At 40.1% G+C, this 21753-nt stretch overlaps 2 protein-coding genes across 3 annotated transcripts; both read right to left on the minus strand.

Annotated features, from left to right (window-relative positions):
- Window positions 1-9901: 9901 nt before the first annotated feature.
- On the minus strand, window positions 9902-10995 carry LOC119344498 (23 kDa jasmonate-induced protein-like). The gene is made up of 3 exons (XM_037614909.1): window positions 10913-10995; window positions 10182-10437; window positions 9902-10087 (listed from the first exon to the last, which is right to left on the minus strand). The coding sequence occupies exons 1-3, from the start codon at window positions 10993-10995 to the stop codon at window positions 9902-9904; spliced, it is 525 nt and encodes a 174-aa protein (XP_037470806.1).
- Window positions 10996-13793: 2798 nt separating this feature from the next.
- LOC119344499 (probable LRR receptor-like serine/threonine-protein kinase At1g06840) lies at window positions 13794-21429 on the minus strand. 2 transcript variants are annotated; one of them, XM_037614911.1, is made up of 20 exons: window positions 21303-21429; window positions 19765-19967; window positions 19435-19588; window positions 19269-19340; window positions 19104-19175; window positions 18763-18906; window positions 18609-18680; window positions 18455-18526; window positions 18054-18128; window positions 17910-17978; window positions 17703-17771; window positions 17548-17619; window positions 17213-17299; window positions 17029-17097; window positions 16156-16649; window positions 15791-15940; window positions 15181-15464; window positions 15023-15074; window positions 14640-14890; window positions 13794-14557 (listed from the first exon to the last, which is right to left on the minus strand). In XM_037614911.1, the coding sequence occupies exons 2-20, from the start codon at window positions 19859-19861 to the stop codon at window positions 14063-14065; spliced, it is 2850 nt and encodes a 949-aa protein (XP_037470808.1). In that variant the 5' UTR covers window positions 19862-19967; window positions 21303-21429; the 3' UTR covers window positions 13794-14062. The 2 variants fall into 2 exon arrangements, with proteins under 2 accessions (XP_037470808.1, XP_037470807.1); XM_037614910.1 differs by lacking the exon at window positions 21303-21429 and adding an exon at window positions 20401-20685.
- Window positions 21430-21753: the final 324 nt, after the last annotated feature.

The following is a 21753-nucleotide window of genomic DNA, read 5'->3' on the forward strand; positions in this document are numbered from 1 at the left end:
CCCACCCCCCTATATACGTGGAAAGGGGGCACCCCAAAGACACACCAAGTCTTCTCTTAGCCGTGTGCGGTGCCCCCCTCCATAGTTCCACACCTCGGTCATATCGTCGTAGTTCTTAAGCGAAGCTCTGCGTCGATGACATCATCATCATCGTCGCTACGCCGTTGTGCTGACGGAACTCTCCCTCGACCTCAACTAGATCAAGAGCTCAAGGGACGTCATCATGCTGAACGTGTACTGAACACAGAGGTGTCGTGCGTTCGGTACTTGGATCAGTTGGGTCGTGAAGACATTCGACTATATCAACCGCGTTACTAAAGCTTCTGCTTTCGGTCTACGAGGGTACGTGGACACACTCTCCCTGCTTGTTGCTATGCTTCTCCTAGATAGATCTTTCGTAATCGTAGGAAATTTTTGAAATACTACGTTCCTCAACATGTTTCCTATCGGCCATGCCCATCTTCTAAATGATTGCCATGCACATGCCCAATCAAGCCCATTGACATCCTATGACGTGGCTTCCTATGGGCTGGAAGGCGGCCTGCAAGCCGAAACAATTCAACGGCCTCGGCATCTCCAACCTACACGCAACGAGCACGGCCAAGGCGCTCAGGACATGACTCGTTGGCTCTTACCTCCTCTTTTCACATGAGAGGTAAGAGTAAACTATGATGAAGGGAGTATCTTCCTACCTCACATGAAAAAATGGGAGATAAGAGGGAGCACGTTAAATTTTTCATGGCAGTACTTGACCGACCACAACATGCCGTGGCATGGCAAAAGGCACAAATTTGACCTTAGATCGAAACTATTTCACAAACTAAACTGTTCTTGAAAGTATTTCACCCAACTGATCTTTAATGTGCAGCGCCTGACAGCAAGGCGCTGCACTCTACTGTGCAACGCCTAACACTTAGGCGCCACACTGTGCAGCGCCTAGCTCTAAGGAGTTGCACTACACTGTGCAGCGCCTAGCTGTAAGGAGTTGCACAGTAGAGTGCAGCGCCTTGTTGTCGGGCGCTACACAAAAGGGTCAGCAGTGTGATATACTTTCAAAAGTAGTTTAGTTTGTGAAATACTTTTGCTTTGAGGTCAAATTTGTCAATTTTACCCCGTGGCATGGGCTAGAGGAGCTGCCCATCCACCAGAAGTGGAGGTGCTCCTCAACGCCTCAGTTATTTTCCACGTCGGCAACGGCAGACGCATCGCACTCTAGAAGGACCCCAGACTTCAACGAGCGATTCTGGCAACAGCGTAACCTGCTCTCTTCAAGCACTGCACCATGAAAAAACTCAACATTGCCGATGCCTTGGGGGAGAACCTCGTCATTTCTCCAGAACTTGAACCAGTCATCATACTTCTCAACGTTTTTGCAATGGTTAGAAAAAGACTTGTGTGCATCTAAAAGTGCGGTTGGATTTGGAGCAAAGTAGTCTCTCTCATGATCTTGACATGGCCCTCCACCCTATCACGGTTGATATGTATGCGGCCAAACTACGATCCCCTCCTAGAGTGCAGAATAAGTCATGGAGTCCATCGTTCTACTCATGATTCTTGAGACAATTTCCATATTTTCGGACAACATCCTTATTTCCAAACAACCTGAGGACATATAAAAACAAGTGGGATTTAGTATAAAGATCCAAGGTGGGACCAATCCTATCATAATTGAAAGCTAGTTGAGTTGTTTTTGTCCATCGGTACAATAGAGAAGGTCCATAGTTCAATCCCCTCGTGACCCAAACTTTTTGTTACATGCTCATCCGACAGAAAAAGAAATGTCTGATAGGCCCAGTTCAGCTCACCCGGGGGACAAACGAAAAAAAGGGAACCATGTGCGGAACGAATGAAACAAAATCCATACATATTTTAATAGGAGGACCGGTCGTTTTTATGTAACAAAACTTACCTAGCTCAGTTAGCATCCGCTCGAAGAACTGGATGGGTCGTCGTAAGTTTGGTTCCTTACGGCCGCAAAATATTTTTTGCCTCCCTCAACGAGGATCGGTAGTTCGGATGAGGAGGTGGCCCAGTAAGGGAGTGCGGCTGAGGCCCAATACAGCATGGGGGACAGAGCAATTAGTTCGCTTTTCTTGGGCTAGCTCTCATATGGGCTACTATATAACGCTAGTAGCATCAAATAGTGAGTGGAACATACAACAGTTTGCGTCTGGGCCAGCATGCTGGCGGGCACTGAAACGACATTTGCTTGTAATGCGCGAGTAAAAATCCAAAAGAAAGACGAGTCGGAGAATCGAACTCACGACTTCAAAGACCCGACCACGTGCTTCTAGCCACTCGAACAAACGTGTCCTTCTAACCCAAGGCCAGCGCGAACATACTGTACTGTAAGATTCGATACATTTTTTTATTGATTCTTTTAAAACTTTTCTAAAAACATTAATAATTATGAATTCCAAAATATTCTAGGGAACGTGAAGAATCTTTGAAATCCCGAACATTTGTAGAAAATGAGAATAGTTTTTTTCGAAATTTCATACATTTTTGGAATACAACGAACTAAATGAACATTTTTTAAATTAGTAAACATTTTCTGAAAACATGGTACTTTTATAAAAACATTTTTTGAATAATTATTGAAAACGGGAACATGTTTTAAACATTTAAAACAAATTATATAATGTGTTTTTAAGCAGGAACATTATGTGGAACTACTCAAAATTACAATAAAAACATAATATTTTTCGAACATGAAAAATATGCATTTTATAAATCTTGAACAATTATGCAAAACCAAAATATTTTTGGAAATATTGGAACATTTTTTGAATTTTGAAAAAATGTGGAACGAGGGAAAATATATTTAAAGATCCGGATAGTTTTTGAAACAGGATATATTTTGGAATTAAGAATATTTTAGAAAATGTGAACAAAACTGGAAATTATGAGCATTTTACAATATATATTGAATTTACAAAAAAAGAGAACCTGGAATGCAAAAAAAAAGTAACCGAAAACTAAAAATAGAAATAGAACACAGAAAACAAAACAGGTCTGGCCCAGTCTTGGTCGCCTGTGCGAAGCTCCCGCTATTTAACGTATTGTGCGGCAAATAGGGTTTTCCCAACTGTATGGACAGAAAAATAAGTGGGATTGTTCGCTGGGCCACAGCGCGCGACCCACATACAAAATTCCAAACAAACGATTTTTCCTTTTCTAGGACACAGAAAATTTCGTATTATTTTGGATAGATTTTGTATTTCTTTTCCATGGAAAACAGACCAAAAAACACATGCGACACACAACAGTTCACGTCTCGGCCAACACACTGGCAGGCACCGAAACAACATTTGCTTGTAATGCGCGAGTAAAAATCCAAAAGAAAGACGCGTTGATGAATTGAACTCACAACTTCAAAGACCCAACCACATACTGGTAGGCACTCGAACAAACGCGTCTTTCTAACCCAAGGTCAGTGCGAATATTTAAGAACATACTGCAGTCTAAGTTTTGAAAAAAAAATGATTCTTTTTAAAAAAATTCAATAACATTAACAACTATGAACTGCCGGATATTCTTGAAAACGAACAATTTTGGAATTCTTGAATATTTTTAGGAAATGCGATTAAAAAATACATGCATTTTTGGAAAAACATGAACAAAATTTGAAATAGGAACATTTTTTTAAATTAGTAAACATTTGTTGAAAAGGTGAAACTTTTATAAAAACATGAGCTTTTTAATAACTATTGAAAACGGAACATGTTTGAAAGATTGGAAAAGAATTTGATGTTGAATATATTTTGAAAGGACAACAAAAAGGTAAAGTTCCCGATATTTTTTGAAATAGGAACATAATTTTGGCATTCTGAATATTTTCGAAAATTTAAATAAAAATGGAAATTGTGAATATTTTTGAAAAATATTGAAGTTACATAAAATGAAAAAAGGAAAATAAACTTGGAAGGCAAAAAAGAAAAGGAGAAAGGAACAGAAAAATGAAATATACACAGAAAAAATTCAACGGCCTCGGCATCTCCAACCTTTAGGCAACGAGCACGGCCAAGAGGCGCTCAGGACATGAATCGCTGGCTCTTACCTCCTCTTTTCGCATGAGAGATAAGAGTATATAATGCATCTGAGCCGGTGATTTCATTAATCAGTGGTTTGACTAACTCTTACTTTCCTACCTCACATGTAAAAAGACGGGGTAAGAGGGAGCATGTTAAAATTTGCCATGGCAGTACTAGACCGATCACAACAAGTTGTGGCATGGGCTAGAGCTGCCCATCCACCAGAAGGTGGGGGCGCTCTTCAATGCCTCGGTTATCTTCCACCTCGGCAACGTCAGACGAATCGCGCTCTAGAAGGACCCTTGGCTTCAATGAGCTATCCTGGTGATGGTGTACCCTGCTCTCTTCGAGCACTGGACTAGGAAGAATCTCACCATTGCTGATGCCTTGGGGAAGAACCATTGACGACGATGTACCCTGCTCTCTTCGAGCACTGCACCAGGAAGGGATGGCCGCACACGGCCTACTCCTTGGAGGTTTGACGTCTCTCCCTAAACCGGTGCATGCATGCCCTTGCATGTGTGTATGCCCCCCATTGGATCATTGTTGGGCATGATGCCTCGCTCGCACATGCCCAACTGTTGGTGCTGAGGGAGATGAACAAGGCTTGTCCAACTCCTATTGTGGTGGTGGCGCGCAAAGTGTCTTTTTACCAGTTCCGGTAGCCATCGGTGGTTCTCCCACCAATAGGATGATGTCAACTCAAAATTTGTATATTTGTATTTCACTCGTTTCTCCATTTTACTCACCGTATTTGATCAGACAGAGCCCACGCACATCATTTCAGCCATGTCCTACCCACGTGATTTCATCCATACCCCTCACTTCACACGTACGACCGAGCAATCTCTCTCACTTCATCATATATAAAGTGTCAGATCATAACGCATCAAGCTCTCTCACTTTAAATTGATTTGCAATCAGTTCAAAACATATTTGAATTTGAAAAAAAATCATTCCTTTCGTTTAAATAAAAGTTTCTCAATTCCAAGAAACCGTTTTAATATGTTTTTCAAACAAATTTCGCCCATCAAAAAATTAATACACATAGCAGTTTTTGTTTCAGTTTCATTAACTTTGATACACATACCAGTTTCTGTTTCACATTTTTAACTTTCAGTTTCATTAACTTTATGAAAAAATAACTATTTCCATGCATGCCATCCCTGGTAGTAATCAACAGTAACCTTGTCAAAATACTGAAATCCGTGTAAATATAAAGTACAAAATAAATTAAGAAGATTGTCACCAGGCCAAAGTCCTAAGCTGGCCTAGAAATATGGAAGTCACCCCCTTGACTTGCCGTTGCACACTCTTAGTCATGCGGCAGCACAGAACATGCATAGACTCTTTAGTGTTGCTGCTTGAGCAGAGTTGTAGGCAATGCCACAAAGACTGATGTTCCTATTTTCAAACACATTGCAAGCTTGTTAAAGTACTACTAGTTAAACACACTCCATTTGTTATTCCTATTTTCACAACTTACAGGGCAATGTGAGCTATTAGAAATTTGTGAGCTTCATTTGGTTGAAATTTGTGAGCTTCATTTGTTTGGGTGGAATAATAGTTTTACTTCTTGTGAAATTTGTGAGCTTCATTTGACAAGCATTTTTGTCTCGTATGGTGACCATATGTGTAATCTCTGTGAATAGATTGTCTAATGAAATATATGGTTGCTTCAAAAAAAAAGTAGGCGAGTTTGTTATTCCTTCCCAATGCACGCACTTTCCAGAAGATGGAAATTTCTACCAAATGAAGCAAATTACACAAGGGAATAGAAACATCAAGAACCACAAATTTCAACCAAATTTCTAATAGCTCACAAATTCCTAATACTCCTGACTAGCAGCGAAACCACGAGTGGAAATGCTTAACTAGTAGTCCTATGAACATTTTTGCCAGCTCTTCAAAAAAAAAGGCGCCTATGAACATTTGTGCCAGCCCTTTAAAAAAATCATAAATCAGAGAACTGTTTGTCAGCTCTTGTTTTCTCACAGGCGCTTGGGCTAAAAAAAGGGCTCTGATTTATGATGGATTTAAATCCAAAAAATATAAAATTCTTTGCGGAATTCAAAAAATCTTCACGAGTAAAAACCGTTGGAAATTTCAAAAAAATATTTGTGAATAAAAAATTATTCGTGATTACAAAAATGTCCATGATTTCAAAAAATGTTTGGAAATTAAAAAAACATCATTGATTTTAAAATCAAAAAATCAAAAATCAAATTAGACTGCCAAAATAAAAAAAGTTCTTGATAAAGGAAAAATGTCAAAGATTCATTAAACTGTTTGTGGTTGAAAAATTACACGATTGTAGTTAAGCACAATTACCCAGAACATGCATATCTGAATTGTATCTACAAAATTACATGATTTTTATTATGTTGTTTTTAGAGATGATTAGTTGTTTGGTTTGGAAGAGTATTTTATAGCAATGGGTGATGTGTTCACCAAAACACCCATCAGCGCAGCACGGCAGGAGCATGGAGGCGCATGCCGATGTATAGAAGAAATGGATATCCAACTTTAATGTCCATTACTGCAGCGCATGCATGCGTGACCATGTATGGATTGACCAATCGCTTTAACCCTTAAAACCAACCTTTGCTTGGAGGGTTAATAGGACGGTGGTACCCCAATACCATCAGGAATTCAACATGGCACCCACCGGGTTCGAGTGCGAGTAATGGTCGCCCAAATCATACCCGTCTCATTATTGTTCACCCATACCCGTACCCGTACCCGTACCCGCACCTCGGGTTTCAAACTGTTCCCATACCCTTACCCTAATAGGGTTTTTACCCATCGGGTTTGCGAGTTGCGGGTACCCATTGCCATGTTGATCAGGAATTAAAAATCAGGTTTGACACTTTAATGTGTCGTAAAGACACGGATTCTTCTTTGAGTGGGAGGTGACATTTGGGTCGATAGCGAAATGCTTGTGGTGACTTCATCAATCTGAAGACCCGTCAGCTCAGTCTCTCTAGGCATAAGTGTATGTATATTTTTGGTTGTACTATGATTCTCAAAAGAAGGTTCCCTTTAACCTTTGTATGATGCAATTTAATTTGCCATGTGTTGCATCAGAAGAAGAAAAAATCATGTGTTTAGTGCTTCCTTCATGTTGCCACTTTTCATGTTCGACACTGCCATCGATGATGGTAGGAGTTTTAGTGTCCGCAGTATAAATTGGGATGATTTCATGTAAGGGGCCGAGGTGGGACTATTTAATAACTAAGTCAACCTTGTTTTTGACCAAAGAACTTGGGTAGCTCAGTTGGCTGCTGGCCCGAGAAAGAGCCTGGTCGTGAGTTCGAACCACATCCCTCTAGCACCGTCTTTTTTTAAACAAAAGTTAGGGCCGGCCCAGTACGACCCATATGGTGTGTGGCGATGGGCGAACCTACGATGCCTCGCCCAGTCTAGCAAGGATCGGCGACGGATGAAATCAAGGACGGACGAATTCATGGTGATAAGAAACAATAGCCCTTTTATTAGTATATAGGTTATAGATATAGATATAAATTTTCAAAACTTCCAGGGCAATGTGAGCTATTAGAAATTTGTGAGCTTTATTTGGTTGAAATTTGTGAGCTTCATTTGTTTGCGGGATCCGCTGGAAGTTGGCGATTGTTTGTTATTCCTTCTCAATCCACGCACTTGCCTGTTGATGTTGGTTTAGCCGGTCCATAAGATGGAAATCTATATCTATACCTTTTCTAATAATAAAGAGGTTATTACTTCTGGCAGTACGTCACGAAAATTGCCCTCAAAATTGTAAAATATTACCCACCAACGCCACCCTTTTTTTAGAAACACATAGAATTTATTCATGCTCATAGCAATTACAGGTACACTGATTTGGATCTAAGATCCAAGAAAATATAAAGTAACTTCTATGACAAAGATTACAATGAAATCTCTTGGAAACACCATCTTAACTGTATCAATCTCTGCTAGAAGAATTACTCCAAAAACTTTGGTAAAAAGGTTGCAATTGAACTGGAGCAACAATGTTGTCACTCTTTCACCCGCACAAACATTAGCAATAATGGTTTTTGAAAGCACCTTGAGTTGCCCATCCGAAAGCCTTGATCGATGAACGTACTTGGGCCGGGGATGATTCCCTGTAAGTGCAGGACATCGGATCACGATATCTTCACCATGGTGTCGATGAAAAATTTCAACTTCACAAAGAATCATACCAACAAAGAAAGTTTGATACCACAACATAAACTCATCATATCCGATTTGGATCCGCGAGGACAGAAACTCAAAGAATCAAACCAACAAAGAAAGTTTGACACCACAACATAAACTCAAAGAACATTTGGGTCCGTTTGGGCTGGCACATGTCAGGGCGGCCAGTTTTTAAAATTTTGTTTTTTATTTTTTATTTTTCTTTTCTGTTTTCTTTTTTTCTACTTTAAATATTTTGGGACTTCAAAAAAGTTCCAAAAATTAAAAAATGAGAATTTTAAAATAAAATGTTTAATAAAACAAAAAATGTTTGTGGATTCAAAAAATGTTTATGATTTTGTAAAAAAAACTTGTTCTTTAAAAATCCTCAATTTTTTTAAAATATTCTTTACTTGAAAAAATGTTCTTCAGTTGAGAAAATGCTCAAAAAATTGTAAAAGTGTTCATGAATTTGTAAAATGTTCACGATTTCAAATATGTTCATGAGTTTTCAAAAAACTGTTCATGATTTCAAAATTTGTCCATGATTTCACGATATCAAGAGTGATGGTGGAGATTATGATTTAGTGTATCTCAGTGATGCAGTAAAATGTTCATGAGTATAAAAATATCCTAAAATTTTAAAAAATTGTTCGTGACTTGCAAAAAGTTTATTCATTCATAAAATGGTTGTTGATTCACAAAATGATCATGCATTTTAGAAAATGTTTGTTAAGTCAAAAAAATGTTCGTGAATTTCAAAACTTGTTCCACCAATTTTCAAAACAAGGTTCGTCCATTTTGGAAATGTTCGCGATTCAAAAAAATTGTTAAACAAAGTGTTCATGATTTTTGAAAAATGTTTGCAAATAGTATAAAATGTTCATGAATTCAAAAAATGTTCTTGATGTTAGAAAATGTTAAAAAAAATTTAAAAATGTTAACGAATTTGAAAATTGTTCATGGTTTAAAATATGTTCACAAGTTTAAAAAAATGTTCATGATTTCACAAAATTTAGCCACACTAAGTCGCCAGCTTCACTGGTTAGCAACGCTGCTATCTAGGGTGAGGTCGGGAGTTTGACTCCATGCGTGCACTTTTTTCGTGAATCTTTCACATTCGCTAGACACCTGCGAATGAACCAAGTTGCAAACGACAGAAAACATTTTTGGACGAACGCAACAAGGCTGGTGATTCAAACTGGCGAGCACAACACTAGAAATGTTGCAAACGGCCGGGCTCTACCGTATTCGGTAGGCTGAAGGAACAAAGATTGGAAGGCTGTCGCGCGCGCCAAAGGTTCAGAAGGCAACCGATCTGATCCAATCATCACTGGTTCAATTAAATCTCTGGATTAATACTATTGAAGTTACCAATATCCATAATGTATGTACCATTTGACAGTTATATTATTGAAACATCTAATATTTTGGTACAGACATAGTATTTATTAAGGAAAACAATAGGCGGTACAAAAGAAGGACAACTTGATACAAAACGACTGATAAATAAAATAAAATTACATAACATGTATATTTGGTTGTCCTCTTCCCTGATTATTCACGGACCACCGGATCTTAGAAAATTCACCACAAAGACAATAAAGGAAAATAACACCTGCAAACTACCTCGGCACACAAGGATTTGAAGACCACAAAAATCACTCGCTGCTAGCAACGAGATCTAGCTAGTAGGGAAACTGGAAAACTCCAGGGGCGTTCATGGTACTGCCTTCACCGATGTCAGTCTTGGAAACATATCCATAGTTGTCATCAGTAGAGTTGGCATTTGAATTTTCCAGCTTCTCATTGTAGATGAAATCCCAGCTTCCAACACTTGGGTAGTGGTCTTCCTCACGGATTTCGGTGTACGCCTGCATACATAAAATATATAAGAATATGCACTACGTACATAGTAGAGTTTGGCCATGTTTTTGAGATAAGCGTATGTATGCATGCAGTATTTACCCCGTTGCTGAACAACCAATCGCAGGAGCCGTCGTCGCCGGAGGGTAGCTTGGTACGATACACAACGGCACCAGCTGAACCAGCCGCAGCTCCACGTGGGTGGACGTGGAGAAATGCCCCCCACTGCCCATTCTGAATATCTGATGGGTAGGGTGTATCATAGATATGCCCGTGCCAATCGCTGTAGGTAGCCAAGCTCAGAGTCGCACCGGTGGCATTGTAGATGAGGCATTTTACAGATATTCCATTACCGTACCTGATCGCCAAAAGTTAGTTCATCATCTAAAAGAGAAGAATATATATGATGTAAACAAACAAATTTTTTGAATAATTATTTAAAACCAGAACATATTTAAAACATATTAGAAATGTGTTTTTAAACAGGAACATAATTTGGAACTTTTCAAAATTCCACTAAAAACAGAATATTTTTCGAACATGAAAAATATGCATTTTATAAATCTTGAACAATTATGCAAAATCAAAATATTTTTGGAAAATTGAGAACATTTTTGAATTTTGAAAAAATCAGATAGAGGGAAAATATATTTAAAGATCCGGATAGTTTTTGAAACAGGATTTATTTGGGAATTATGAATATTTTCGAAAATGTGATCAAAAATGGAAATTCCAAAAAAATTACAAAAAATATTTAATTTACAAAAAAAAGATAAAAGAGAGAAAGGAACCGAAAACTAAAAATAGAAATAGAACAGATAAAAAAATAAAACCGGTCTGGCCCAGTCTTGGTCACCTGTGCGAAGGTCCCACTATTTAACATATTGTGCGGCAAATAGGGTTTTCCCAACTGCATGGGCAGAAAAATAAGTGGGCTGATTCGCTAGGCCACAGCGCGCGCAGCCCACATACGAAATTGCGAACAAACTATTTTTCCTTTTCTAGGACACACAAAATTTTGTATTGTTTTGGATAGATTTTTTATTTTTTTCCATCGTAAACGGTCCAAAAAACGCATGCAACACACAACAGTTCACGTCTCGGCCAACACACCAAAACGACGTTTGCTTGCAATGCGCGAGTAAAAATCCAAAAGAAAAACGCGTTGAAGAATTGAACTCATGACTTCAAAGACCCAACCACATGTTGGTAGGCACTTGAACAAACGCGCCCTTCTACCCCGTGGCCAGTGTGAATATTTAAGAACATACTGCAGTCTAAGATTTGAAAGATTTTTGTATTGATTCTTTTTAAAATTTGTAATAACATTAATAATTATGAATTGCCGAATATTCTTGGCAACAAACAATTTTGGAATTCTCGAATATTTTTAGAAAATACTTTTTTTTGAAAATTTCATGTATTTTTGGAAAAACATGAAAAAAAATCAAAATATGAACATTTTTTGAAATTAGTAAACATTTGTTGAAAACATGATATTTTTATGAAAACACGAGTTTTTTTAATAACTATTGAAAACGGAACATGTTTGAAAGATTGGAAAAACAATTGGACGCTGAATATATTTTGAAAGGAGAACAAAAAGTTAAAGTTCCCGATATTTTTTTAATAGGAACATAATTTTGGCATTCTGAATATTTTCGAAATTTAAACAAAATGGAAATTATGAACATTTTTTTAAATTTAAGTTTCAAAAAATGAAAAAAGGAAAACTAAACTTGGAAGGCAAAAAAAGAAAAGGAGAAAGGAACAGAAAAATGAAATATACACAGAAAAAATTTAGCGGCCTCGGCATCTTCAATCTGTAGGCAACGAGCACGGCCAAGAGGCGCTCACGACATGACTCGCCGGCTCTTACCTCCTCTTTTCGCATGAGAGGTAAGAGTATATAATGCATCTGAGCCGTTGATCTCATTAATTAGTGGTTTGATTAACTCTCACTTTTCTACCTCACATGTAAAAAGACGAGGTAAGAGGGAGCATGTTAAAATTTGCCATGGCAGTATTGGACCGATCACAACAAGTTGTGGTATGGGCTAGAGCTGCCCATCCACCAGAAGGTGGGGGCACTCTTCAACGCCTCGGTTATCTTCCACCTCCGTAACGGTAGGCGAATCGCGCTTTAGAAGGACCACTGGCTTCAACGCACGATCCTGGCGACGGTGTACCATGCTCTCTTCGAGCACTAGACCAGGAAGAATCTCACCATTGCCGATGCCTTGGGGGAGAACCATTGACGACAATGTACCCTGCTCTCTTCGAGCACTGCACCAGGAAGGGATGGCCGCACACGGCCTACTCCTTGGAGGTTTGGCGTTTCTCCCCACCGCATCACTGTTGGGCATGATGCCTCGCTCACACATGCTCAACTGTTGGTGCTAAGGGGGATGAACAAGGCTTGTCCAACTCCTATTGTGGTGGTGGCGCGCAAAGTGTTTTTTTACCGGTTCCGGTAGCTACGGTGGTTCTCCCACCAATAGGATGTTGTCAACTCAAAATTTGTATATTTGTATTTTACTCATCATATTTCATCAGACAGGGCCCACGCACGTGATTTCAGCCATGCCCCTCACTTTACACGTACGACCGAGCAATCTCTCTCACTTCATATATAAAGTGTCAATACAAGTTTTTCTTCAATACATCAAACTCTCTCACTTTAAATTGATTTGCAATCTGTTATAAATATATTTGAATTTGAAAAAAATCATTCCTTTCATTTAAATAAAAGTTTCTCAATTCCAAGAAACCGTTTTAATATGTTTTCAAAACCAATTTCGCCCATTTTAAAAACTGGGTTTTCAAAAAATTAATACACATACCAGTTTTTGTTTCAGTTTCATTAACTTTGATACACCTACCAGTTTCTGTTTCACATTTTTTACTTTCAGTTTCATTAACTTTATGAAAAGTAACTATTTGCATGCCATCCCTGCTAGTAATCATCAGTAACCTTGTGAAAACACTGAAATCCATGTATATATAAAGTATAAAATAAATTAAGAAGATTGTCGCCAGGCCGAGACCAGGCCGAGACCCGGTTGAAATTTATAAAGTATAAACACTGAAATCCGTGTATATATAAAGTATAAAAAAAATCATTCCTTTCATTTTTTTACTTTCAGTTTCATTAACTTTATATATAAAGTATAAAATAAATTAAGTCCTAAGCTGAAATATGGAAGTCACCCCCTTGACTTGCCATTGCACACTCTTTAGTCATGCGGCAGCACAGAGCATGCATAGACTCTTTAGTGTTGCTGCTTGAGCAGAGTTGTAGGCAATGCCAATATCTATCTGAATTGTATCTGAGGATCCCCAAGATTACACATAAACATGTTCCTATTTTCAAACACAATGCAAGCTTGTAAAAGTCCTACTAGTTAAACACACTTGATTTGTTATTCCTATTTTCACAACTTACAGGGCAATGTGAGCTATTAGAAATTTGTGAGCTTCATTTGGTTGAAATTTGTGAGCTTCATTTGTTTGGATGGAATAATAGTTTTACTTCTTGTGAAATTTGTGAGCTTCATTTGACAAGCATTTTTGTCTCGTACGGTGACCATATGTGTAATCTCTGTGAACAAATTGTCTAATGAAATATACGATTGCTTCAAAAAAAAAAAGTAGGCGAGTTTGTTATTCCTTCCTAATGCACGTACTTTCCAGAAGATGGAAATTTCTACCAAATGAAGCAAATTACACAAGGGAATAGAAACATCAACGATCACAAATTTCAACCAAATTTCTAATAGCTCACAAATTCCTAATACTCCTGACTAGCAGCGAAAACACAAATGGAAATTTGAACAATCACAAATTTCTAACGAAAATCTCTACCAGCAGCAGCAGAGCACAATTCCTAAAAAAGCACAAACGACACATACTACACACATCCATACACCAGCAACCATCTATATACATATGCAGGCTCCACACAAACAAACAATTCATCTTTCTCAGCGAGGGTTGATGCTGGGCACCACGCCGCTCAGAAGGTTGCTGCCAGACACGTCCGACGTCGACATGTCGTACTGCTCGTTGCCCGTCCGAGACCCGGTTGCTGTCGACGACGACGCTGGCGTGTGGGTGGGGTCCATGGCCACCGACTCCGAGGGCACACCGTCCGTGTCGGGCGTCATCTGCCAGATGGTCTCCAGCTCCCTGACCACCTCCGCCATGGACGGCCGCGCGTCCGTCTCGTCCCGGCAGCACCGCAGCCCCAGCGCGGCGAACCGCTCCACGCACTCCCCCGGCACGGCCCCCATCCGCAGATCCACCACCGACAGGATCATCCCCGACTGGTTCGCCGCCACAACCTCCCTCACAAGGTTCTTCCCATGAGAAATTGGCTGCATCCCTGTAAGCAACTCCAGGAACACCACGCCCAGGCTGTACACGTCGCTCTTGTCCGTCAGCTTGTGCGTCAGGAAATACTCCGGGTCAAGATAACCCTGCCAATTGTACACAAAGCCAACTCAACCAATCAATAATGCAGCTAGTAGATGGGGGACAATAAGAGAAGAGTCTGCTCACTGGAGTGCCCTTGACGACGGTGGACACGTGGCCAGGGGCGCTCCCCTCTGTGTCTGGCAGCGGAGCCAGCCGCGACAGGCCGAAATCAGCAACCTTGGCTACAAACTTGGAGTCCAGTAAGATGTTGCTGGCCTTGATGTCGCGATGGAATATCGGAGGGTCGGCTTCCGTGTGCAGATACAGGATGCCCCGTGATGATCCCAGTGCGATTCGTAGCCTCATGGGAAAACTTGGAGACTCTCTAGCTTTAGCTGTTAGTATTACGTAAATGAAGCACCGGCAAGTTAGAGCAACTTTCGACACAGGACAGGCAAAATAGTTTGCAAGCGACCAAAAAAGCATGATAATTTTGAGGTGGCTACAGATCGAAAACAAGTTCTAACCTGAAAGATGATCACGTAGAGTACCATTTGGCATGTACTCGTACACCAGCATCTGCAATACATGTTTTTTTATTAGTATGTTTGTATCATCATAGCAACATTTGTAGTTTTGATTATTAGTTTATAGAAAAACAAAAGTTGCAGTGGAAAATAGCAACCTGCTCATCCTCTTCGTCGCAATAGCCAAGCAAAGAAACGAGGTTTCGGTGATGCAGCCTGGACAACAATTCTATCTCCGTGAAGAACTCCTTGGAACCCTGAAGAGATCCCTCCTGTGCACGTTTTATTGCTGCTACTTTTCCATCAGCCAACACCCCCCTGTATACTTTTCCATACCCTCCTTGACCAATTAGTGCCGACTCACTGAAATCATTTGTACAGTTTGATAATTCTTCGAAAGTGAAGTCTTTCACGCCATCAATTTTCATCGGAATCCTTTTCGCTGCAAAGCCAATAGAATATTTTCATCGTGCAACTGAATAGCAAACTCATATTGAAAAGTCAAAAGAACAATATGTACAGTGCCGCAACTCTGTACTAATTAACAAAATCAGAAGCAAAAAGAAGTGTGTTCTACTCCCTCTGTCCCATAATACAAGAACGTTTTTTACACTGGTATAGTTTCAAAAACGTTCTTACATTATGGGACGGAGGGAGTAATAAATAAATAAAAGTGGACTACTGAAACATTATTATTACACTTTGTTGAAAACGAGATTGAATCATCTAACAGTTTTAGACCAAAGAAGGTAGAAATGAGGGGCTTACCGGTGCGTTTCTTTGAAAACTGTCTTGAACGCCTTCTCAATATGATGAGAGTAATGAGTGATGACAGAACTGCCGCTGCAGCAAATGCTGCGATGACAATACCAACAATGGCACCTGTACTGAGACTTTTCTTTGTACCACGCGACAGTACTGAAAAGAAAGCATAGGGAAATGTGACTTATCTCTTCAATAATTCTACCGCGAGTAACCCTAACTAGAAAAGATTTTAAGAAAACAAGCTACTATATGTTGCTCTGCTGTACGGCTGTAGGCACGTGTTGATCGCTGATACAAACATCGCGACAAAAGATTGCAACGAAACGGAATATGGAGTGGAGTGAAGATAAAATAGCATGCATACATACCGTTCTCATACCACCCTGGGTTGAAGTTGATAAGCTCATAGGGCCCAAATATATCCGAGTCCGCGATGAGCCACCCTGTGAACATGTATCTCAGTCTCTCCACTTCACGCGAATTGAAAAGAATGGTGTTGTTTGGGAACAGCTTCAGCGTCATCTTCAGCCTTGGGCCTCCTTCCCACATGAAAGTGGTAACTTCCAGCTGGTACGAGTTGAGAAAGAGCCCCGACGACAGGTACTCCTGAAACTGCGCTTCATAGGGAACAAAATCCCAGAATCCTGGACTCTTCAGCCGATAATCGACGTACAGTGGAACGCCACATGAACATGGATTTGGAGCCTTGAGTACGCTTTCTAAAGGAAAGTCGGTTGCGCATGGCGCACAAAGTGTGCTGTTATCTATGGAGCCTCCTTCGGCGGTAACTTCTGGAGTTGATTGACAATACTGAGCTATGTTCAGTTGGTTCTGGGATTGACATACGGGGTTTCCAGATAACCTAAACATGCCATGTGCATAAAGGAAATGTATATGAGGTACTGGCAACGTCAAATAAATCTGCTGCAGCAAATAAATGGGTCTGAAAACTCCAACACGATTGTTTCTCCACTTAATCATGTGAATGGAACTTTTTTTTCGAATTGTGAGGTTAAATATCCAGTATGTAGTTGCAGCATATAGTCGTAGATAACATGTGGAAGTTAAGACTACTATTCAAGCTATAGTACCAGTCAACAGCAGATTTTTTTTCTTTTATCAAACAAAGATTGTCTGACCAATTCCGGGGTGTCAACATAGAATCTTTCTAATGGTTCAAGTAGGTCAAGTTTTTTCTAATTTTAAAATGAACAAAGAAATTGTTCAGTAGAAATGCATACAGGATGGTAACATTAGCAGGGGGCGTAAGAGGATTTGACAGATTCGTGAGACCGTTGTTGTGGAAATCCCTGCAAAATATTCAAAGGAGAGTATTAGACTATCAGTTCCAAAGAAATATGCTAATTAAACCGTTCTCGGGAGTCAAAGAGGTGAAACAAAAGGTTCAACTTGTGATGGCCTTACAATATCAGGGTTCTGTTTCCACTGAAATCGATATTTTGCCAAACATCAGATGGAACAGAGCCATCCAAGTTATTATTGTCCAATGACCTGAATCAACACCACAAAAATAAAATAAGGTCAGCTGTCTGATTCGACTGAACATTCATCAACAGTGCTCTATTATGGACGAGCAGGCCCTAAGGAGTAACAATGATTAGTCAACTTCTTTGTTAGACTGATGTTAACTATATTATCACTACTATTGACCGAATGAGCAATAATGAAGAAGAGCATCCCCCCTCTAAAGTTCTCCTTGGTACATATCAAATAATGAAGAAGAGCACTGTGAGACTTACAGTCTTTGTAGATTAGGAAGGCCGGAGAAACTTGCAGGAATAGAACCGTTAAGACGGTTGTGGGAAAAATCTCTGCACAGCTTGCAAAAGTGAGTGCAAACTTAAAATGGAAGTTTCTATGAAACAAAATGGCACAAGCTTTATTTGTTGTATACATTGTAGTTATGTTGCTTGCTAGTTGGCCGGATGGTATGGGACCCGTCAACTGATTCCAACTAACATCCCTGAAAGAAACACCAGCACAAGAAAGAAAGAAAGAAAGAAAGAAAGAAAGAAAGAAAGAAAGAAAGAGAGATCAGAGCAAGTATAAGATTGTTCCATATAAGGTACTGTAATATGCAGTTTCAGAATTGGATGCATACAAGTAGCCAAGCTGCGGTATTCCACTGACATCAGGAGCAGGGCCTTCCAAGCTGCAGTTCCTCAAACTCCTGATGGAGGGACCATATCCATTAGTCATGTGAGCAGATAGCTAAACAAGGCAGACAGATATACAACATACTTACAATTTCAGAAGTGTGGTGATATTGCCATAAGATGGAGGAATCGAGCTTCCCGAGAAGTTGTTATTGTCTAGCTGGCTGGAATCATTTTGAAAACACGTAATTACTAGTGGTTTACTGATGGCAGGAAATAAAGCCGTAAAGGTCAGGGTGAAATCATAAGTAATCCCAAACAACTAATAACTGTGCTAATGCCAGTTAAAGCAACTTCCCAGTATTACTATTGAGCAAGTTATCATAAAGAACACTAGTCCGATTAGTAACTAGTATTAATTTAAGCTACAGAAAAACAAATACAGAGGAACTACTTCTCATGAGCTTCATCTACAACCGAAAATTTTAGTCCGATTCATGATCAAGGATTGAATAATATTCAAACTACTGCACAATAGTAGGCTTCGTACATGATGAGCAGTTTCGGTAGCTGCGCTAATTCTGGAGGGAGATAGCCCGATAGGTTATTGTTATCCAACAACCTGCAAATGAATTATACTGTCAGTAGGGTATATATGAAAAACAATTATTATGGTGGGTGCAGTGGTCAGGTCAGGTACTTACATGTGAACAAGTGAAGGTAACCTTGACAATTCAGGTGGAATCTGACCACTCAATGAATTGTTGTTCATGTGACTGCACAGAAATTGGAAATCCATTAGGGTAACAAGGATCACGATTACAAGTTAACAGAGAGGCAAAAACATATTCTACTTACAAGTGCTTGGTCTTGTTCAGGTTAGCGAATGATTTAGGTATGGGTCCGGATATATTGTTCTGATCAATCTGAATCCTGTTAAGATTAGGAAGGAGGCCAATTTCATCTGGTAAAGAACCAGACAGCTGGTTCCCATTTACGAGCCTGCAAACATAAGCAATGGACACATTGTTACATGAGCAACATCAATTGTGCAATCATCTCAGAGTCAGAGGAACAAGTATTTATTGGAAAATGATAACCACCATCTCCAACAGGAAGGATATGAAGGAAACTGATTCAGGTAGACCATGTTTATTTGTAATCAAATCAATCAGTGGTGTAGATTTGGAGCGACTTACAATAGTTCCAGAGAAGTAATGTTGCCGACCTCCTTAGGAATGCTCCCAGTGATTTTGTTCCACATGAAATCCCTTTGAAAGGAAATTAAAAGAAGTAGTCAGTCCCCCCCTTCATTAATTGTGCAATCCATGCGATAATTACGCAGCTGAACCGACTCCACTTACATAATTTTCATGCGGGAAAGCTGGCCAAGCTCAGGAGCTAAAGTCCCGGATAAACCCAACCGTAGAAGCTGCCTGTAACCACATATATAGTAGGAGGAAAAATATATCAATCACCAAGTGAAACATATTTCCATCACAGGAAGGATATATATGAGAGATGACATACAGTTCTTGCACATGGAAGTAACCATCATCTTTTGCTGTTACGTTGTAACAGATAACACGGGTCCAATTCGCGACGCATGGATCTCCACGGTTCCAGTTGTTGAGAAATCCATTTGGATCACTCAAGCTGCCTCTTATAGCTCTCAAAGCATTGACTGCAGTTGAACCAAATGAAATGCAGAGCAACTAGTTAGTCATTCTCTAGCTCTCATGATAATGCAAGGAGGATATAGAAGAATGTAAACATAAGAAGAATATGTACAATACCAAACAAAAATTTAAAAGAGGTATGTATGGTGGTGGTTAAGATGGATGGATGGATGGATTTTACCTTCCCATGGTGCTGTGATCTGTGCAGCCGTCGGTTGCTGCACATGTGTGAAATATAATAATGTGAAGATAGCAGAGCAGATATACAAGGGCAGCATGGCGCCGTTGCAGAGGAGAGGAGAAAATTCCCCCAAGTTGTTGGCAGTAAGTAATATTCAGGTTTCAGCAATGCAGGAGGCTCTCTGTGATGGCGGTCTTCATATTCTGAAAAAAAGGAGAAACAACAGTTACTTGTCATGATCCAGAGATACAGAAAGCAGCGTGGTTGTGCTGATCTTATAGTAGTATTTGGGGGTTTTGTTGTGTAAGGAGCGGTTGTGTGGGAGGGAAAATCATGCAGTCTCTAAGGGAGGAGAATTTGGCGAGCACCCCAAAGTAAGAGCAATACACATAAAAAGGAGAATTTGGCGGAAGGAAGAAGCATACAAAGAATGAAAATAATTTTGTTGTTGCTGAGAGCAGCGCAAGCAAGCAAATCCTTGTGAGATAGCGCGAAGGAAGGTAACAAGCAAGCAAGCAATCAATCATGGAAGGAAAGGCAGCATCATCGATAGATTGATTGTTTGATATATAGCATGGCATGAAGGAGGGAAGCATAGAGATGAACGATGAAACGGACGAAGCTGGACTCACTCACCTGGTAATGGTAAGAACCGGAAAACTGAGGACTGGTTGATAGGCCGAGGGTTCCGCAGCAGCAGAAAGGACAAGCAAGCAAGCAAGCAAGCAAGCAAAGGGTAGAAGAAGAAGAAGAAGAAGAAGAAGAGAGGGATGGTTGGGGATGCACCAAGAAGAAGAATGATTGAAAAATGCAAGGAGTAAGTAAGCAACAAACACGGATGGAGGGAGTCGAGTAGAGAATTGTCAAGTATTCTATTGTGATCGGTTGGGGAGCAGAGCAGAGCAGGGGATTAATGGGGAGGAAAGGGACAGCCGTTTTTTTTTTCTCTGATCTTTATTGCTCAATTTGTTGAATCCAATCCAATCCAATACAAGTGAAGACCAGTTCCTTGTCCTTGCTTTGAATCAATCAATCAATCAATCCAACCAACCACAAAGACAAAGGAGGAACAAATCAATCCTTTTTCTTTTTTTCTTTCCACGCAAAAAAAAAGGCATTGGGAAAGCAAGCAATTGAAAAGTGAGGGAGGCAGGGCAATTGTTGACTAATGTTATTACGTACTACTAGTAGGGTAATCGTGGTTGGTGGCACATACACATTTGTTCCCCTCCCCTGCTGCTTCCCCTGACTGACCTCACCACCCACCTCAGACGACGACTAGTAATACTCCCTAGTACTTTTGGCCGGCCATTGAATCCATCCATCCATCCATCCCTCCCATTCATATTCATATTGATGTCAACCGAACCAAGCAAGGTAGCTTCCTCCCTCCCTCCCTCCATACATCAATGGCCAGCAAAACAAACCTAATCTAATCCAACTTTGACAACCCTATCATAATACCAGCAGGCAGGCAGAATAAGACGGAATCAACAGGGAGAGGGAGAGGGAGAGGTGGCAATCCAAGGAAGGAATACCTGAAGTCTCGCCGCCGCTGCCCATGCTCCCTCTCTACCGTTGCCGCCGCCGCCGCCGCAATCCCACCACGATGGGAACAACCCAACCTCAACCTCAGGTCGCGCAGTGGCCAGTGGGTAGGGTTGGGTGAGGGAGGTAGGATGGATACTAGTCTCACCTGAGTGACACCTGGGTCCCTCCCTCCCGCACCACAATGTGATGTGTTTGTTGGTCACACAAATTAAACCCTAACTATTTACTGTATTTAATTAAACCATTTATTTATTTATTTATTTATTTATGCAAACCAAGGAGTATACCCTTTTTCACATGACAAAACCATGTCTTCCTTTTTTTTCTAAGTAAAAGTAAATTGCGAACCAACCTCTGATTGAGATGGTTAGGTGGACAGTGGTATTCCCAATCCATCAGGGTTCAAATCCTGATGCTCGCATTTATCCTGGATTTATT

Source organism: Triticum dicoccoides, unplaced genomic scaffold (assembly GCF_002162155.2).
Source record: "Triticum dicoccoides isolate Atlit2015 ecotype Zavitan unplaced genomic scaffold, WEW_v2.0 scaffold170800, whole genome shotgun sequence".
Classification (NCBI taxonomy): Eukaryota; Viridiplantae; Streptophyta; class Magnoliopsida; order Poales; family Poaceae; genus Triticum; species Triticum dicoccoides.